A 21,257-nucleotide genomic window follows, 5' to 3' on the forward strand; every position below is an offset into this window, starting at 1 on the left:
CACGTCCAGTTTTTTCTAAATAGTCCCTAACCACCTCTTTCTCCACCGAGGGCTGGCCATCTATTCCCCATGTTGATGCCCAGCACAGCAGTCTGGGAACTGACCTTGTTCGTGAAGACAGAGGCAAAAAAAGCATTGAGTACATTAGCTTTTTCCACATCCTCTGTCACGAGGTTGCCTCCCTCATTCATTAAGGGGCCCACACTTTCCTTGGTTTTCTTCTTGTTGCCAACATACCTGAAGAAACCCTTCTTGTTACTCTTAACATCTCTCGCTAGCTGCAGCTCCAGGTGCGATTTGGCCCTCCTAATTTCATTCCTACATGCCCGAGCAATATTTTTATACTCTTCCCTGGTCATATGTCCAACCTTCCACTTCTTGTAAGCTTCTGTTTTATGCTTAAGATCTGCTAGGATTTCACCGTTAAGCCAAGCTGGTCGCCTGCCATACTTACTATTCTTTCGACACATCGGGATGGTTTGTCCCTGTAACCTCAGCAGGGATTCCTTGAAATACAGCCAGCTCTCCTGGACTCCTTTCCCCTTCATGTTAGTCCCCCAGGGGATCCTGGCCATCCGTTCCCTGAGGGAGTCGAAGTCTGCTTTCCTGAAGTCCAGGGTCCGTATCCTGCTGCTTACCTTTCTTCCCTGTGTCAGGATCCTGAACTCAACCAACTCATGGTCACTGCCTCCCAGATTCCCATTCACTTTTGCTTCCCCTACTAATTCTTCCCGATTTGTGAGCAGCAGGTCAAGAAAAGCTCCCTCCCTAGTTGGCTCCTCCAGCACTTGCACCAGGAAATTGTCCCCTACGCTTTCCAAAAACTTCCTGGATTGTCTATGCACCACTGTACTGCTCTCCCAGCAGATATCAGGAAAATTAAAGTCACCCATGAGAACCAGGGCATGCGATCTAGTAGCTTCCGCGAGCTGCCGGAAGAAAGCCTCATCCACTTCATCCCCCTGGTCCAGTGGTCTATAGCAGCCTCCCACCACTACATCACTCCTGTTGCTCACACTTCTAAACTTAATCCAGAGACACTCAGGTTTTTCTGCAGTATCATACCGGAGCTCTGAGCAGTCATACTGCTCCCTTACATACAGTGCTACTCCCCCACCTTTTCTGCCCTGCCTATCCTTCCTGAACAGTTTATAACCATCCATGACAGTACTCCAGTCACGTGAGTTATCCCACCAAGTCTCTGTTATTCTAATCACGTCATAATTCCTTGACATCACCAGGACCTCCAGTTCTCCCTGCTTGTTTCCAAGGCTTTGTGCATTCCTATATAAGCACTTGAGATAACCTGCTGATCGCCCCTCATTCTCAGTATGAGGCAGGAGCCCTCCCTTCACAGATATTCCTGCCTGTGCTTCCTCCCGGTATCCCGCTTTCCCACTTACCTCAGGGCTTTGGTCTCCTTCCCCCGGTGAACCTAGTTTAAAGCCCTCCTCACTAGGTTAGCCAGCCTGCTGGCAAAGATGCTCTTCCCTCTCTTCGTAAGGTGGAGCCTGTCTCTGCCCAGCACTCCTCCTTCATGGAACACCATCCCATGGTCAAAGAATCCAAAGCCTTCTCTCCGACACCACCTGCGTAGCCATTCGTTGACTTCGACAATTTGACGGTCCCTACCCAGGCCTTTCCTTCCACGGGGAGGATGGACGAGAACACCACCTGCGCCTCTGACTCCTTTATCCTTCTTCCCAGAGCCACGTAGTCCGCAGTGATCCGCTCAAGGTCATTCTTGGCAGTATCATTGGTGCCCACGTGGAGAAGCAGGAAGGGGTAGCGATCCGAGGGCTTGATGGGTCTCGGCAGTCTCTCCGTCACATCGCGAATCTTAGCCCCCGGCAAGCAGCAGACTTCTCGGTTTTCCCGGTCAGGGCGGCAGATAGATGACTCAGTCCCCCGGAGTAGAGAGTCATGGGATAAGAGGGAAGGTTCTCTCATGGATTGGTAACTGGTTAAAAGACAGGAAACAAAGGGTAGGAATAAATGGTCAGTTTTCAGAATGGAGAGAGGTAAATAGTGGTGTCCCCCAGGAATCTGCACTGGGCCCAGTCCTTTTTAACATATTCATAAACGATCTGGAAAAAGGGGTAAACAGTGAGGTGGCAAAATTTGCAGATGAAACAAAACTGCTCAAGATAATTAAGTCTCAGGCAGATTATGAAGAGCTACAAAAGGATCTCTGAAAACTGGGTGACTGGGCAACAAAATGGCAGATGAAATTTAATGTTGATAAATGCAAAGTAATACACATTGGAAAACATAATCCTAACTATACATATACAATGATGGGGTCTAAATTAGCTGTTCCTCTCAAGAAAGAGATCTGAGAAAGGTATCAAGTGGAGTGCCTCAAGGGTCGGTCCTCGGGCCAGTTTTGTTCAATATCTTCATAAATGATCTGGAGGATGGTGTGGATTGCACCCTGAGCAAGTTTGCAGAAGACACTAAACTGGGAGGAGTGGTAGATATGCTGGGAGGTTAGGGATAGGATACAGAGGGCCCTAGACAAATTGGAGGATTGGGCCAAAAGAAATCTGATGAGGTTCAACAAGGACAAGTGCAGAGTGCTGCACTTAGGACGGAAGAATCCCATACACCGCTACAGACGAGGGACCGAATGGCTCGGCAGCAGTTCGGCAGAAAAGGACCTAGGGGTGAGAGTGGACGAGAAGCTGGATATGAGTCAACAGTGTGCCCTTGTTGCCAAGAAGGCCAATGGCATTTTGGGATGTATATGTAGGGGCGTTGCCAGCAGATCGAGGGACGTGATCGTTCCCCTCTATTTGACATTGGTGAGGCCTCATCTGGAGTACTGTGTCCAGTTTTGGGCCCCACACTACAAGAAGGATGTGGAAAAATTGGAAAGAGTCCAGCGGAGGGCAACAAAAATGGTTAGGGGCCTGGAACACATGAGTTATGAGGAGAGGCTGAGGGAACTGGGATTATTTAGTCTGCAGAAGAGAAGAATGAGGGGGGATTTGATAGCTGCTTTCAACTACCTGAAAAGGGGTTCCAAAGAGGATGGATCTAGACTGTTCTCAGTGGTAGCAGATGAGAGAACAAGGAATAATGGTCTCAAGTTGCAGTGCGAGAGGTTTAGGTTGGATATTAGGAAAAACTTTTTCACTAGGAGGGTGGTGAAACAGTGGAATGCGTTACCTAGGGAGGTGGTGGAATCTCTTTCCCTAGAAGTTTTTAAGGTCAGGCTTGAGAAAGCCCTGGCTGGGATGATTTAGTTGGGGATTGGACCTGCTTTGAGCAGGGGGTTGGACTAGATGACCTCCTGAGGTCCCTTCCAACCCTGATATTTTATGATTCTGTGATCTTGGAATCATTGTGGATAGTTCTCTGAAATCATCCACTCAATGTGCAGCAGCAGTCAAAAAGCTGAACAGAATGTTGGGAATCATCAAAAAGGGATAGATGATAAGATGGAAAATATCATATTGCCTACATATAAATCCATGGTACGCCCATACCTTGAATACTGCGTGCAGATGTGGTCACCCCATCTCAAAAAAGATATATTGGAATTGGAACAGGTTCAGAAAAGGGCAACAAAAATGATTAGGGGTATAGAACGGCTTCCATAGAGGAGAGAGTAATAAGACTGGGACTTTTCAGCTTGGAAAAGAGGCGACAAAGGGGGGATATGATAGAGGTCTATAAGATCATGAGTGGTATAGAGAAAGTAAATAAGGAAGTGTTATTTACTCCTCATAATACAAGAACCAGGGGCCACCAAATGAAATTAGTAGGTTTAAAGCAAACACAAGAAAGTATTTTTTCATGCAACGCACTGTCAACTTCTGGAACTCCTTGTCAGAGGGTGTTGTGAAGGCCAATACTATAATGGGGTTCAAAAGGGAGCTAGATAGATTCATGGAAGATAGGTCCATCAATGGCTATTAGCCAGGATGGGCAGGAATGGTGTCCCTAGCCTCTGTTTGCCAGAAGCTGGGATTGGGTGACAGGGCATGGATCACTTGATGATAACCTGTCTGTTCATTCCCTTTGGGGCACCTGCCATTGGCCACTGTCAAAGGACAGGATACCGGGCTTGATGGACCTTTGACCCAGTATGGCCGTTCTTATGTTCTTCTCTTCTGCAGACTAAGCAAGCCCAGTTCCCTCAGCCTCTCCTCATAAGTCACGTGCCCCCACCCCCTGATCATTTTCGTTGCCCTCCGTTGAACTCTCTCCAATTTGTCCACATCCTTTCTTTAGTAGGGGACCCAAAACTGGGTGCAGTACTCCAGATGTGGGCTCACCAGTGCCGAATAGAGGGGAATAATCGCTTTCCTCGATCTGCTGGCAACGCCCCTACATATACATCCCAAAATGCCATTGGCCTTCTTGGCAACAAGGGCACACTGCTGGCTCATATCCAGCTTCTCGTCCACTGTAATCCCCAGGTCCTTTTCTGCAGAACTGCCACTTAGCCAGTCGGTCCCCAGCCTGTAGAAGTGCATGGGATTCTTCTGCACTTGTCCTTGCTGAACCTCAACAGATTTCTTTTGGCTCAATCCTCCAATTAGTCTAGGTCACTCTGGACCCTATCCCTACCCTCCAGCATATCTACTTTTCCCCCCAGCTTAGTGTAAAACTTTTGAGTTGTCTATATTCATACAAAAAGCAGTGTCAGTAGAATATTAAAGATGCGCAATTAAACACAAAATCAGAAAACATAAAAGTAAAAATTGAAAACACATTATACTCTTGTTTGTAGGCATTATGGTATAGTAATTATACGACTACATGCTATTTCTCATTATATAATACATCCTTAGATACACCCGTGTCTAAGATAGCCTTGTATTGCATAATTTAAAGGAATTGGGTCTGACATGAGATTTTTTTAACTGAGGCTTGGATGACCCTTGATCATTTTGTTCTCAGAATACAGAAAATGGCAGTCATCTCCCGGCATGTTACTTTTCATTTATTCCCTGGGTTTTAAACGGTATCGTTATACATATTAGTTCCTCTTTCTTTATAGTTTTTGCCTTGAATTGTGTGTAATGTTTCAGTTGGTGCAATACCAATTCTGTAGCATTTTTATTAGCTGATCTGTGGAGCAGAAAGGGTTTAGTGTTAGCGTGCAATATGGAGAACTGCAAAATTTGATTTAATATTTTTTAAAAGTGGAGATTCCTACATCAATTTTTATTTTGAGTACTATAGTCAATATTACCGTTTCTAATACTTACTGGTTTTACTAATGACAGGTTTCAGAGTAACAGCCGTGTTAGTCTGTATTCGCAAAAAGAAAAGGAGTACTTGTGGCACCTTAGAGACTAACCAATTTATTAGAGCATGAGCTTTCATGAGCTACAGCTCACTTCATCAGATGCATACCGTGGAAACTGCAGAAGACATTATATACACACAGAGACCATGAAACAATACCTCCTCTCACCCCACTGTCCTGCTGGTAATAGCTTATCTAAAGCTAACAAGGTGGTCATATCTTTGTAGACAATGAGCCAAAACATATTGCAGCAGTACCTACAGGTATATAATGAGGCATATGATAACTCAACTTTGTTGTAAAAACATTAGCCTAGAGCACTATTGATACATTGTCTAGCACCTTGTACACACTCATACAGTCCTCACCTTGAACAAATCCGTCACATAAGACACCATTTCTCTCATTTCACTTAAGTGACTACAGTGATCATCCAATCTGACCTTCTGTATAGGGTTACCGGATAGCAACTGTGAAAAAACAGGATGCGGTAATAGGCACCTATATAAGAAAAGGTCTCCAAAAACAAGACTGTCCCTTTAAAAATGGGACATCTGGTCACCCTACTTCTGCATAACACAGGTTTCAGAATAACAGCCATGTTAGTCTGTATTCGCAAAAAGAAAAGGAGTACTTGTGGCACTTTAGAGACTAACCAATTTATTTGAGCATAAGCTTTCGTGAGATACAGCTCATATGAAGTGAGCTGTAGCTGACGAAGGTAACAGATAAGTTGGTTAGTCTCTAAGGTGCCACAAATACTCCTTTTCTTTTTGCATAGCACAGATCATTGAACTTCCTGAAATAATTCCTGTTTGAACCTATTCCTGATTCATGACACCTAAAATGTAATACAACAGTATTCCCAAGCTGCTTAAAGCTGAGATCCTATTCAGGAAAACAAAACTCATTGTGCTTCCCTCCAAGTACATCCTGTGATGTTAAAGGCCTACTTATATTTTAGATCTCAAAATAAACTTCTCTCCTTTTTTACAAGATTTGATGAGCAGTGAAATAGTTAATAATGTTGATGTTTGAAATGAAATGAATGGGTGGTGCATACCTCAGAGCTATTTTTTCAGGCTCTGCAAACTCAGGCGGACACCTATGTATTGGTTACACTTGGATTACATTTTGAAGGTTTCTTCTGCAACAATAGCAGTTACAGACTAACTTTTTAAAAATGAAAACTGAAACTCTGGAAACTAGTTGAATCATAGAATCATAGAATATCAGGGTTGGAAGGGACCCCTGAAGGTCATCTAGTCCAACCCCCTGCTCGAAGCAGGACCAATTCCCAGTTAAATCATCCCAGCCAGGGTTTTGTCAAGCCTGACCTTAAAAACCTCTAAGGAAGGAGATTCTACCACCTCCCTAGGTAACGCATTCCAGTGTTTCACCACCCTCTTAGTGAAAAAGTTTTTCCTAATATCCAATCTAAACCTCCCCCACTGCAACTTGAGACCATTACTCCTCATTCTGTCATCTGCTACCATTGAGAACAGTCTAGAGCCATCCTCTTTGGAACCCCCTTTCAGGTAGTTGAAAGCAGCTATCAAATCCCCCCTCATTCTTCTCTTCTGCAGGCTAAACAATCCCATCTCCCTCAGCCTCTCCTCATAACTCATGTGCTCTAGACCCCTAATCATTTTTGTTGCCCTTCGCTGCACTCTCTCCAATTTATCCACATCCTTCTTGTAGTGTGGGGCCCAAAACTGGACACAGTACTCCCGATGAGGCCTCACCAATGTCGAATAGAGGGGAACGATCACGTCCCTCGATCTGCTCGCTGTGCCCCTACTTATACATCCCAAAATGCCATTGGCCTTCTTGGCAACAAGGGCACACTGCTGACTCATATCCAGCTTCTCGTCCACTGTCACCCCTAGGTCCTTTTCCGCAGAACTGCTGCCTAGCCATTCGGTCCCTAGTCTGTAGCGGTGCATTGGATTCTTCCATCCTAAGTGCAGGACCCTGCACTTATCCTTATTGAACCTCATCAGATTTCTTTTGGCCCAATCCTCCAATTTGTCTAGGTCTTTCTGTATCCTATCTCTCCCCTCCAGCGTATCTACCACTCCTCCCAGTTTAGTATCATCCGCAAATTTGCTGAGAGTGCAATCCACACCATCCTCCAGATGGTGACTTTGGTCTGGCGCGACAATTTGGCCCACAACATTTTCCCTGCTTGGGAATTAACCATGAAAAGTTGGTCAAGGTATTTTCAATAAAAATGTTATAAAAAGGTGCAGGAAAATCAAACAAGAGACTAAATTAGTCTAAACAAAAAGGCGTACTAATATAACACAGAGACTATGTTAGAAGATGTGAATCCAAAAATTAATAGACCAAAACTGGTGTAGTGGTGTAGACCTAATCAGTAAACACAATAATGAGGGGATGGACTATGCTGCGTACCTTCCCCTCCTTCTTTAAAAAAAAAAAAAAAAAAAAAAAAAGGGGACTTTTTAAAAAAGCACCATGGCATCTCAGCTCCACTTGTCTCAGCCCAGCTTATCTCATCTTCCCTGACCCCGAGAAAGAAAAAGTAGACAAGACTGAAGGACTTTCTTACCTAATTGTCAGGGGCTCCAATCAGAGTCACATAAGACCCTATACTGTCTCCTTTCACTTTTTGTATGTTACTTTCTGCCCAATTATATTTCCTTCCGTGGGTGGCATGTGAGGTCCCCTTCTGGGAGGCTAGCTACGCGGCCCGGCCACTTGTGCTCAAGGCCCCACGCCTACCCCCTGTCTGCTGAAGCCCTGAGTGCCTGTCTTTCTCCCCTCTGCGTCCCCACAGCCAGAAGAGCCCCGGCCGAACCACCATGGGACCCCAGCCGGTACCAGTGCCAGGCCACTGGCCGGCCTCAGCATCAGCCCCCAGCGCTGGCCTGGCCTCAGTGCTGGGCCCCAGCACCGGGCCACCCACCAGTCTCCAGCGCCAGGCTGCCGAGCTACTTCCAGGCCACTGGCCAGCCACAGCGTCTGCCCCAGTGCTGGGCTGCTGGCCAGACTCAGTGCTGGGTCGCCCCCAGTGCCGGCCTTCTTACCTCCGGCTGGCAACAGAGCTGAGCTCCTGCCAGCTTGGGCACCAAAGAGGCAAGTTCGTCTCCATATTGGAAGAGAAGGTTCAAGGTCTGGAGAAACAAGTATCGATGCATAAGAGAAACTGAAGATTTCCTTGACAGATGTCAGGATATGCTTCTACGGACACAACATTCTGAAGGTTCAGAGCAGACTGCGCAGAGGGGACAGAAGGACGGGGAAGAAATTTGGCAGCATGTGACCTCCAGAAGAACAAAGGGGAGCGTCCATGTACCAGCAGTGCAGATACAGGTAAGCAACCATTTTCATGTTCTCTGCACAGGTACTAATGCGGAGAGTGGACTACATGATACATCTGAGGGAAGGGAACAGAAGGAGACTTCGCCGATTGGAAGGCAAGAGATGCACTGTCTTTGGGATGTGGGTACCACGACCACCGCTCCCAAGAGAAGGAGGCGAATGGTGGTGGTCAGGGACTCTCTCTTGAGGGGGACTGAGTCATCTATCTGCCTCCTCCACCGGAAAATCGAGAAGTCTGCTGCTTGCCAGGATTCACAATATGACAGAGAGACTGCCGAGACTCATCAAGCCCTCGGATCGCTACCCCTTCCTGCTTCTCCATGTGGGCACCAATGATCCTGCCAAGAATGACCTTGAGCGGATCACTGTAGACTACGTGGCTCTGGGAAGAAGGATAAAGGAGTTTGAGGCGCAAGTGGTGTTCTCGTCCATCCTCCCCATGGAAGGAAAAGGCCTAGGTAGAGACCGTCGAATCGTGGAAGTCAATGAATGGCTACGCAGGTGGTGTCGGAGAGAAGGCTTTGGATTCTTTGACCATGGGATGGTGTTCCATGAAGGAGGAGTGCTAGGCAGAGACGGGCTCCACCTAACGAAGAGAGGGAGGAGCATCTTCCCAAGCAGTCTGGCTAACCTAGTGAGGAAGGCTTTAAACTATGTTCACCAGGGGAAGGAGACCAAAGCCCTGAGGTAAGTAGGATACCGGGAGGAAGCACGAGCAGGAGAGCGTGAGGGGGTGGGCTCCTGCCTCATACTGAGAAAGCGGGACAATCAGCAAGTTATCTCAAGTGCCTATACACAAATGCAAGAATCCTGGGACACAAACAGGGAGAACTGGAAGTCCTGGCACAGTCAAGGAATTATGATGTGATTGGAATAACAGAGACGTGGTGGGATAACTCACATGACTGGAGTACTGTCATGGATGGATATAAACTGTTCAGGAAGGACAGGCAGGGCAGAAAAGGTCGGGGAGTTGCATTGTATGTAAGCGAGCAGTATGACTGCTCAGAGCTCCGGTATGAAACTGCAGAAAAACCTGAGAGCTTCTGGATTAAGTTTAGAAGTGTGAGCAACTACTGCACTAGGCAGCACAGCATGGGGAGGAGGTGTCCAGCCCTCTGTGGAGAAAGAAGTGGTTCAGGACTATTTAGAAAAGCTGGACAAGCACAAGTCCATGGGGCAGGATGCGCTGCATCCGAGAGTGCTAAAGGAGTTGGTGGATGTGATTGCAGAGCCATTGGACATTATCTTTGAAAACTCATGGTGATCGGGGGAGGTCCCAGACGACTGGAAAAAGGCTAATATAGTGGCCAACATTAAAAAAGGGAAGGAGGAGGATCCAGGGAACTACAGGTCAGTCAGCCTCACCTCAGTCCCTGAAAAAATCATGGAGCAGGTCCTCAAGGAATCAATTCTGAAACACTTAGAGGAGAGGAAAGTGATCAGGAAGAGTTAGCATGGATTCACCAAGGGCAAGTCATGCCTGACTAATCTAATTGCCTTCTATGATAAGATAAGTGGCTCTGTGGATGCGGGGAAAGCAGTGGAAGTGTTATTCCTTGACTTTAGTAAAGCTTTTGACACTGTCTCCCACAGTATTCTTGCTAGAAAGTTAAAGAAGTATGGGCTGGATGAATGGACTATAAGGTGAACAGAAAGCTGGCTAGATTGTCGGGCTCGACGGGTAATGATCAATGGCTCCATGTCTAGTTGGCAGCCGGTATCTAGCAGAGTGTCCCAAGGGTCGCTCCTCGGGCCGGTTTTGTTCAATACCTTCATTAATGATCTGGAGGATGGAAAGGATTGCACCCACAACAAGTTTGCAGAAGACACTAAACTGGGAGGAGAGGTAGATAGGATACAGAGGGCCCTAGACAAATTGGAGGATTGGGCCAAAAGAAATCTGATGAGGTTAAACAAGGACAAATGCAGAGTCCTGCACTTAGGACGGAAGAATCCCATGCACCGCTACAGACTAGGGACTGAATGGCTAGGCAGCAGTTCGGCAGAAAAGGACCTAGGGGTTACAGTGACGAGAAGCTGGATATGAGTCAACAGTGTGCCCTTGTTGCCAAGAAGACCGATGGCATTTTGGGATGTATATGTAGGGGCATTGCCAGCAGATCGAGGGACGTGATCGTTCCCCTCTATTCGACATTGGTGAGGCCTCATCTGGAGTACTGTGTCCAGTTTTGGGCCCCACACTACAAGAAGGATGTGGAAAAATTGGAAAGAGTCCAGCGGAGGGCAACAAAAATGATTAGGGGCCTGGAACACATGAGTTATGAGGAGAGGCTGAGGGAACTGGGATTATTTAGTCTGCAGAAGAGAAGAATGAGGGGGGATTTGATAGCTGCTTTAACTACCTGAAAAGGGGTTCCAAAGAGGATGGCTCTAGACTGTTCTCAGTGGTAGCAGATGACAGAACGAGGAGTAATGGTCTCAAGTTGCAGTGGGGGAGGTTTAGGTTGGATATTAGGAAAATCTTTTTCACTAGGAGGGTGATGAAGCACTGGAATGCGTTACGTAGGGAGGTGGTGGAATCTCCTTACTTTTAAGTTTTTAAGATCAGGCTTGAGAAAGCCCTGGCTGGGATGATTTAGTTGGGGATTGGTCCTGCTTTGAGCAGGGGGTTGGACTAGATGACCTCCTGTGGTTCCTTCCAACCGTGATATTCTGTGATTCTATGATGGGGGACAGGGTGGAGCATGGGCGGGGTCTGGGCTTTGTTTAGGCGAGTATTAGCCTCCCCTGGCCTATTGTACCCACCACGCATGTTTCCTTCTATCCTCACTTGCTCAGCTTTTTCATCGAATCCTCAAACTGTACTGCAAACACCAGAATAGCAAAATAAAAGGCCCATCCAGCGATGCCCTGTTTGGAAAAAAAATGATCCCTAAGTGGAATGTGAGCCAGGGTCCACGCAACAAGTGTCATGGCTCACCTGCCAGCCTAAAGTATCTATTCATGATTGACCAGCTGTCCAGTGCTCCAAAAATATAAACAAAAACCGTATTGCCCTCCCCCCCTTTTCTATCCCGCCTGTTCTCTACTTTGTGTTTCTGTCTGTTAAAAACAGAAAAAGTGAATACCCTTCACACAACAGGACTGAGAGTAAAATTAACCCTTTTCTTTCTGTCAAAGAATGGTTGTTGGTGAAAATAAGACACTAATATTTTACCTCAAAATTTTTAAAATGTATTTTAATGGTTTATTTTGCATAGTTACTCAGTTTCAGTTTCAATTTAAATGCTTGTTATAATTCCTTGTTTTTTATGTTTAATCTATAATCTTCCAAATTTAAAATAAATGCTTTTGAGTGTTCTTTGCCAAAAAAACCCAACAACAAGTCTTCGTTTAAAAAACAAAACAAAAAACCTCAATCCCCCAAACCTTAACTCTTTTGGCCCGTAAAATTAATACGGTATTTCCTGGTGCTGTGAATTGGATTGTTATATAGGTTTTTATCTTTTTTTAGGATTTTACTTATTGAGTTTGCTTTAGGGTTTATTTGTCTAAGTAGAGGGCTTTGTATTTGAGAATTTTATTTTTTGATGCACCTTAAAATTATGCTTTTTATATTGAGGCTGTGTTTGATCTGTGTTTGGTTTGTTTAAATTTTGTAATAATATTTAGAAATAATTTGGGGGGTTTTTTTTGTTTAATATTTAGTTTTTTGCTGAGCTGTTAGGGAGTTTGTAAAGTTACTGTATTTTTTTTAAAGTAAGAAATATTAGTTTAAGATTTTGCTGATATTTTATTGATGAAGATGCAGTTTATTTTGTAATTTCTTGTAGACGTTTGTTTTAATAACTGTGTTTTATTTAAATGTTTGAGAATTAGTTTTTGGCTTAATTTTTAGGTTTTTTTTAATAATAGAGTAGCTATTTGTACTTGTTGGATTATTTTTATTTGAATTAAATATTTATTTTTATTTGGAATTACATTTGTTTAGTGTTTGTTATATTACAGGATTATTTTTTTAATTAATTTAGGGTTTTTAATAATTTTAGGCTGATGTAAAGGTAACTAAAATTTTTGTTGATTTTTAATAGTTATTTTGTTTTTGTAAATCTGTACTTATTACACTATAATCTTTTAAAAAATTAGTCTAAAAATCTATTAATATAAATAAAAAACAGTATTAAAATAATGCCTAATAAGCAATAAAATGTAGGTCCAAAATTAATAAACCACAATTAGAGTAGCAAACATTAAGTTTAATTATTAAATCAGTTATGGCAGTACCTCCCATATCACACCACAAAAAACCCAAACTTTATGCCCATTGAGCAATGCCCCCAACTTATCTGTGTGAGAGAGCATAGGACTGTATCCTCCTAAAGCATGTGGAGAACAGTAGGGAAAGTGCACAAGAGTAGCAGGGGGATTTTCTTTAGGTTTAGGTTGGGTTCAGTGAACATGAGTTCCAGTGTGACTCTGTGGCAAAGAGAACCAATGTGAATAAATATTATATATACATAAACCAGGAGAATATTGAGTAGAGAGAATATATTACCTTTGTATTTCTCACTGGTGCAACCACTGCTGAAATAGTGTTCAGTACTGGTGTTGGCAGTTCAAGAAGGATGTTGGTAAATTGGAGAGAGGTCAGAAAAGAGCCACAAGAATGATTAAAGGATTAGAAAACATGCCGTATGGTGAGACACTCAAGGAGCTTACTCTGTTTAATTTAACAAAAAAGAAGGTTAAGGGTGACTGGATCATGGTCTGTAAGTACCTACATATGAGACAAAAATTGATAATAATGGATTCTTCAGCCGAGCACACAAAGGTATAACAAGATTCAGTGGCTGAAAGGTGAAGCTAGACAAGTTTAGAATGGAAATAAGGAGCACTTTTTTTTAAGCAGTGAAAGTAATTAACCATTAGAACAATTTACCAGAGTTCACAGTTGGTTGTCCATCACTGACCATTTTTAAATCAAGGTTGGAGGGTTGTCTTAAAGATATTCTCTAGTTCAAATAGGAATTAATTCAAGGAATTCCTGTGACTTGTGTTAAACAGGAGGTCAGACTACGTGATCATAATGATTGTTGTCAATTGTTGGCTGTGTGTTTGTTCTTGATGTGTGCTGTGCCAGCTCTGTGCAGATAGCTGACGCAGCAGACCTTGATTGAATTGCACAAGAAGACCACAGACTTGTTTCAGTAGCGAAGGCACTCAGCCAGGTTTATTGTGGACAAAGAATCCCGTAGACTCTATAGGACCACCAACACGTTTACCAGCTCAGTGAATGGCAGGACTTTCCATTCCCCCGTCGATCAGACAAAAACATTGCCTCTAAGACCGCTCTTTATACACTGATACAAACAAGTTACATATTGCCCTTCTGACATGGTTACTACTCTTTACCATGTATAAGTTGGTGCGATCAAAACATCTCTATCCATCACGCTGTATCCTGACCTTATCTTTAAGAGGGTCCAGTGTGTCCCTGTACCAACTTCAAGGAGTGTGCTTACACCATATCTTGGTATCAGGGTGTTCTGGCACTAACCTTCTGGAATGTGTTTACTTTTAGTGCCTAGGAGTGTTTGTGTTTTTGCAATACCAGTCCTGTTTCTGCCAGGTTCTGTGAACTTGTAAGTAGGCATGTGCTGTAACAGGGCCTGACTTTTGATCATATCTTGACTCTTGCTAACTTTGCTTTACCTCAGCAGGGCCTGATTTTAGTTCAGGCCTTAGGCCTTACACCAGGCCCCTTATAGCCGGCCTCATGTCTCAGGCTCTCTCTTTCTACTGCAGTGATAACTTGCAGTGCAAAGATTATAAAGCCGCAAGCCCGGTGGGAAATTGGCCACCTAGTTTTAAATTCTACTTTTGGGTAGCAATACATGAGCCACCTAAGCATGCACTTTGGGTAGAAAAAATATTGTATTTTTAAGTTGTGTGTATAAATTTTTTTCCTGAATTGTTCTTGCAACTGCTTTAATGAAGAATGTTAAGAGAACGCACTGTTCCTAATGCATCCTATTTAAATTACTCATCAGTAGATAATATCAAAATTGATTAAGACCTTTGCAATGATAACTCTTTATACTTTGCCTTTTTTTAAAGCATTAACCTGATGCATTTTTCCCTCTATGCAGTATATTCCATCAAATTATGTCAAACAGAAATTAAAACGTCCAGAGATGTCATTAGGGCCCTTGTTGGATGAGTTATTCTTTTCCTTGGGAACATTTTCAAATCTTGGGATTTTCTCCAGAAACTTCTGGGAATTAAACTTCATTTTTCCCAATGAGTACAGCATAGTGACTGGATTTTAGTGGCCTTTGTAAATTTGAGATCTCCTGCAGACAGAAGGCTTCTTGCACTTTACACTGGGATGGTGATATTAAGGGTGCAGAAACATCCCCTGAGGAATACCCTTGGGGCAAGGGAAGTGTTCCTGAGTGTAAGGGCTACTCTGATTTCTGCTGGGGGCCAGACATAGCTCTCTGTCCTTGTGCAGATGCAATATTATACACTCTGATTACAGTATTGCATACTATTTCTCAAATACAATATATTGCACAGTTTTTAAGAAAGTTAGCTACACGTTTGTTGTCTGTTAGTACTAAGAATTGGTGTGCCAGACAAAGCTGATCTGAGTCTCTTATGTTGAACTCAGGTCAGCATAGAAGAGTGTCAGTGGGGCACCAGGAGCCAGTAACAGCTGCCTGGTTCTGTGCGCCAATCATTGATGGCCAGCATAATGCTGAACATTTAGTGGCTGCTTTTGCCACACTTTATTGTCCCCAAGAAACTGCCAGCTGAGAATTGGTGGAGCACATATGCACTCCACCGCTGCCTCTGACATGCTTTCTTCTGCTCACATCATGTCCCCTGCACTAGGATGGGTAGTTGGCATGAGAGTTGGATATGTTGGCATTGTCAGCAAGGGAATTCTCAGATGGCCAGCTTTAGCCAGCTTACAGCTTCAAAGGATCTGGTTCAGGGCAAGAGAATCTGGGCTACCATCCGTAGAAGAATTGTATATGGAAAAAATCTAGTATGCCATTCTTATTCTTACTTAATATAAGATCTGTAGTGAATGAGGCAAGAGAATGCAGGAACACTAACTATATTCTGCGATTGGCTGGTTCCTTTGAGGTGCAGGATTTTCCCTTCCTGTCCTTAACTCTTATGGTCGGTTACTGTGTGTAGTTGCTACAGTCCACCCAAGGACAGTTTCATTGCTAAATGATATAATCTCAGTATCTAGTGGAGAAAATAAATAAGGAAGTGTTATTTACTCCTTATAACATCATAGAATCATAGAATATCAGGGTTGGAAGGGACCTCAGGAGGTCATCTAGTCCAAACCCCTGCTCAAAGCAGGACAGATCCCCGACTAAATCATCCCAACCAGGGATGGACACATGGACTAGAGGGTCACCAAATGAAATTAATAGGCAGCAGGTTTAAAACAAACAAAAGGAAGTATTTTTTCACACAATGCACAGTCAACCTGTGGAACTCCTTGCCAGAGGATGTTGTGAAGGCCGAGACTATAACAGGGTTAAAAAAAGAACTAGTTAAGTTTAATGGAGGATAGGTCCATCAATGGTTATTAACCAGGATGGGCAGGGATGGTGTCCCTAGCCTCTGTTTGCCAGAAGCTGGGAATGGGCGAGAGGGGATGGATCACTTGGTGATTGCCTGTTCTGTTCATTCTGTCCGGGGCACATGGCATTGGCCACTATTAGAAGACAGAATGTTGGGCTAGATGGACCTTTGGTCTGACGTAGTATGGCTGTCCTTATATTCTTATATGGATAATATAAAAATATTGAAACCAACATAACAACCAGGCAGAACATGAGATAATAGCCTAACTAATACCAAAAAGAAAAGGAGTACTTGTGGCACCTTAGAGACTAACCAATTTATTTGAGCATAAGCTTTCGTGAGCTACAGCTCACTTCATCGGCTGCATACTGTGGAAAGTGTAGAAGATCTTTTTATATACACACAAAGCATGAAAAAATACCTCCTCCCATCCCACTCTCCTGCTGGTAATAGCTTATCTAAAGTGATCACTCACCTTATAATGTGTATGATAATCAAGTTGGGCCATTTCCAGCACAAATCCAGGTTTTCTTCCCCCCCACCCCCCACAAACCCACTCTCCTGCTGGTAATAGCTTATCTAAAGTGACCACTCTCCTTACAATGTGTATGATAATCAAGGTGGGCCATTTCCAGCATAAATCCAGGGTTTAACAAGAACGTCCGGGTGGGGGGGGGGGGTAGGAAAAAACAAGGGGAAATAGGTTACCTTGCATAATGACTTAGCCACTCCCAGTCTCTATTCAAGCCTAAATTAATTGTATCAAATTTGCAAATGAATTCCAATTCAACAGTTTCTCGCTGGAGTCTGGATTTAAAGTTTTTTGTTGTAATATCACAACTTTCATGTCTGTAATTGCGTGACCAGAGAGATTGAAGTGTTCTCCGACTGGTTTATGAATGTTATAATTCTTGACATCTGATTTGTGTCCATTTATTCTTTTACGTAGAGACTGTCCAGTTTGACCAATGTACATGGCAGAGGGACATTGCTGGCACATGATGGCATATATCACATTGGTGGATGTGCCGGTGAACGAGCCTCTGATAGTGTGGCTGATGTTATTAGGCCCTGTGATGGTGTCCCCTGAATAGATATGTGGGCACAGTTGGCAACGGGCTTTGTTGCAAGGATAGGTTCCTGGGTTAGTGGTTCTGTTGTGTGGTATGTGGTTGCTGGTGAGTATTTGCTTCAGGTTGGGGGGCTGTCTGTAGGCAAGGACTGGCCTGTCTCCCAAGATTTGTGAGAGTGTTGGGTCATCCTTCAGGATAGGTTGTAGATCCTTAATAATGCGTTGGAGGGGTTTTAGTTGGGGGCTGAAGGTGACGGCTAGTAGCGTTCTGTTATTTTCTTTGTTCGGCCTGTCCTGTAGTAGGAGACTTCTGGGAACTCTTCTGGCTCTATCAATCTGTTTCTTCACTTCCGCAGGTGGGTATTGTAGTTGTAAGAATGCTTGATAGGGCTCTTGTAGGTGTTTGTCTCTGTCTGAGGGGTTGGAGCAAATGCGGTTGTATCGCAGAGCTTGGCAGTAGACAATGGATCGTGTGGTGTGGTCAGAGTGAAAGCTGGAGGCATGTAGGTAGGAATAGCGGTCAGTAGGTTTCTGGTATAGGGTGGTGTTTATGTGACCATCGTTTATTAGCACTGTAGTGTCCAGGAAGTGGATCTCTTGTGTGGACTGGACCAGGCTAAGGTTGACGGTGGAATGGAAATTGTTGAAATCATGGTGGAATTCCTCAAGGGCTTCTTTTCCATGGGTCCAGATGATGAAGATGTCATCAATATAGCGCAAGTAGAGTAGGGGTGTTAGGGGATGAGAGTTGAGGAAGCGTTGTTCTAAGTCAGCCATAAAAATGTTGGCATACTGTGTGGCCATGCGGGTACCCATAGCAGTGTCGCTGATCTGAAGGTATACATTGTCCCCAAATGTAAAATAGTTACGGGTAAGGACAAAGTCACAAAGTTCAGCCACCAGTTTAGCCGTGACATTATCGGGGATAGTGTTCTTGACGGCTTGAAGTCCATCTTTGTGTGGAATGTTGGTGTAGAGGGCTTCTACATCCATAGTGGCCAGGATGGTGCTATCAGGAAGATCACCGATGGATTGTAGTTTCCTCAGGAAGTCAGTGGTGTCTCAAAGGTAGCTGGGAGTGCTGCTAAGAAAATATAATCTCACTCTCAAAGGTTGCTGAAAAAGAGAAATGAGAAGATAATCAAATAGCTCTATACTCCTCCTGGAATCAGAGGTGTTGTAAGAAGTGCAAAGGAGTTACAATCTGGCCATTGCTGGGGCCAGCTGAGAGTTGGCCTGTGGTGAGGGAGGGTGACTCTCATCTGGCAGAAAGCTGGCATAATCAGCGGCTGCATCAACTACCCCACCACATACCATGGCATTAGTGGTTTGGGGGCACCTTGGGTGGGAGACTGCTGCTCTTCACCAGTTTTCAACTACAGAATAGTCTCTTGGGGGAACGCAGCCAGCTTGACTAAAGTTAGAACAATTCCACCTGCTCCAAGCCACCCTGTATATCAGGAGTCACAGAATCCTAGAATCTCAGGGTTGCAAGAGGCCTCAGGAGGTCATCCAGTCCAACCCCCTGCTCAGAGCAGGATACTACCACTACCAACTCCTTGTTGGGCTGCTCCCCACTCTCCTACGCTAAGCAGATCATGGTGCAGGGGAGAATCTGGCCCAAACAATCAAAATGCCTGACAAATATCACCTCGCTACCCACTCTGTTTATTCTGCAGTTTACTGCTGCATACTTTAAATAAAGCCCTCAGTTTGGTCATGCAGAGCAATGGGCAGAGGATGTAAGGCAACATAATTTAAGGCTCTGATCCACAGAAGTACTTAGGAGTTACAACACCTAACCCGTAGGCTGGCTAGTGCAGTGGTTCTCAAACTTATTTGGTGGGGCCTCCCTTCTTAGAATATCCAGCAGCATGGTGGTTAGGCACTGATGTGGGCAACCTGCTCCAAATTCCTGCCCCAAATGAGGCAAAGAGAGATTTGAACTTGGGTCTCCCAGATCCTGCGTGAGCTCCCTAACCAGCGGGGAAGACACACATACATCTGTTGAAAAATTCTTGACTTGCTCACACCTAGTTGTCTTTTTCTTAGGTTGTTGGTGCTCTGGAACGGGCTCCACGGGAAATCGGCACTCCCTTGCCTAGTTTGGGAATCCTACTCTGGGGCCCCTAGGGCTCCAGCTGGAGCTTTGTGAATGCTGCCTGGCAGAAAATTAGGGCATGTTTTCATCAATGCAGCTGTTCCCATATAGTGTGCCTGATGAAGATGCGCTGAGTCGGCAGGAGAGCCCTCTCCCGTCAACGTAATTACTCCACCTCAACGGGAGGCTGAAGCTATGTCGGTGGGAGAGCATCTTTAGTGGTAGTGTAGGCAAGCCCTTAGACACCTTAGTGTTTGGCAGCAACTGCACTGTGTTTTTGAGAATGTCACAGTGATGCCTAAATTGTTCTTAAAGATGCAGAAAGGAGCCTAAATACCTTTGTGTATGTTGCGTTAAATGTTTGAAATTCTAATCATGAGGTAGCTCTGTTATCGCAGAGAGCAAATGAAGAATAAATATTATTTGTTGATAAAAAGCTAGTAGGCCTGGAACAGGACTATATCATTGTCAATGGGCTGATTTTGAAAGTTTTTTATGTGTGAGCCTGACGTTTCAGACCCTCAGCCATAGAAGGACTCCTGGTCTTTGTCCAGCTTCTCATGCATCCCATCTATACTTTTACACATTGTTATTTTTAAATCTTGTAACCAGGTGGCCCATCCAGAAGTTGCTGAGAGAGTAGCTGCCCCAGAAGATGCTCCTTCCTTCTCAGAAGAACGTGGTTTAAAAAAATCTCGAGATGTATTTGGTTTAGATTTCGGCATAACAACAGTTAAACAACAGCCCACTGCAGACTCTGAGGTAACTAGAGTGCACGTGAAAAACGAAATACTGCAAACTAAATTCCACTCCAGTAGAGAGAGAACTAGGCCTTTCCATTTTCTCTTTTCAGCTTTTTCCTTCTTTCTTTGAAAACTAACTTGATCCATTTTGCTTCTCAGTTGTAAACCATGAATTTAGAAGCTTAAAGAGATTTTCTCTGCATATGTTTTAAATCAGTTTAGTGAAACTAGTGCAGACTCCTGCATGGATGCTCTCAATTGAATTTAACCCTGATTTATACTGGTTCACTTTAAATACTTAAGGCATTCACTTCAGCTAAATGATGTAAACTAGGTTTAAATCAAATTAAGTGCCTCCACCTGGAGATTTGGACAGGTTTAACCTCATTAATTGTAACACACATAGATGCTCTACTTTTCAACCCATCGAATTCAAATGAGGGGATTGTTGTATTAATTTAGATGGAATAACATTAAATAGTATTAAAAAAGGTCAGGGGTTTGGCGTACAGAGGCTTCAGCCTGCTCGGTCCGATGGCAAACATACTGTTAAACATCCTTTTAACCTTTTATTAAAGTTACAGAAAAGAAGAAAAAACAGTTAAAGCCTTTGACATGTAAAGTATTAAGTAAGGCTTTTATTTTAACAACATCTGCTATTCCCTTTCCCTGGAGACTGTTTTAGAAGGAATCCCCCCACCCCTCCAACCTGCTGCCCCATTTAACAGCCTCAAAGATGGTAATTTGTGATCGCAGGAGGTGTTTGGGATTCAACTGGAGCCAGTAGGGGTTTTGATGTCATCTGGGTCCCTCTCTCTCGGCCTCTTCTGGTCAGGACACCTCTCAGGATCAGGAAGGTGAAGGCCCAAGGTCCCAGGAAACAATGGGGGTGGCAACCATGATGGCACCTTGCTCTAGTAGCCTCTGTCTGTCCTTCCAATTTGTTCATTCATACTTTTTTCACAACATCTTTTTTTAAGGACCCATAAAGGGAGTGGAATCCCCCCCCCCTTCATTATTTTGTCCACCAATTACCTCATATATCTTACAGACCAATTTTGGCTCATTATCTTCTAGCTCTATGTCCCTTTGTTTTAAAATTATGCTTTTCAAAATAGTCTTTGAATCTTATTGATTTGGCTTTTTGGTTTA

General features: G+C 44.0%; 1 protein-coding gene across 7 annotated transcripts in view; it reads left to right on the forward strand.

Annotated features, from left to right (window-relative positions):
• LZTR1 (leucine zipper like post translational regulator 1) overlaps positions 1 to 21,257 on the forward strand; it is a 298,705-nt gene that overhangs the window by 136,615 nt on the left and 140,833 nt on the right. For 6 of the 7 annotated variants that reach the window (XM_073319623.1, XM_073319622.1, XM_073319624.1 and 3 more), the window contains one exon: positions 19,975 to 20,124. The exons of the other annotated variant lie outside the window; for it this stretch is intronic. In XM_073319623.1, coding sequence (XP_073175724.1) covers positions 19,975 to 20,124 — 150 coding nt within the window. The remainder of the gene's footprint in view (positions 1 to 19,974; positions 20,125 to 21,257) is intronic. 7 annotated transcript variants of the gene reach the window in all.

The sequence above is a fragment of the Lepidochelys kempii genome, chromosome 21 (genome assembly GCF_965140265.1).
Source record: "Lepidochelys kempii isolate rLepKem1 chromosome 21, rLepKem1.hap2, whole genome shotgun sequence".
Lineage (NCBI taxonomy): Eukaryota > Metazoa > Chordata > Testudines > Cheloniidae > Lepidochelys > Lepidochelys kempii.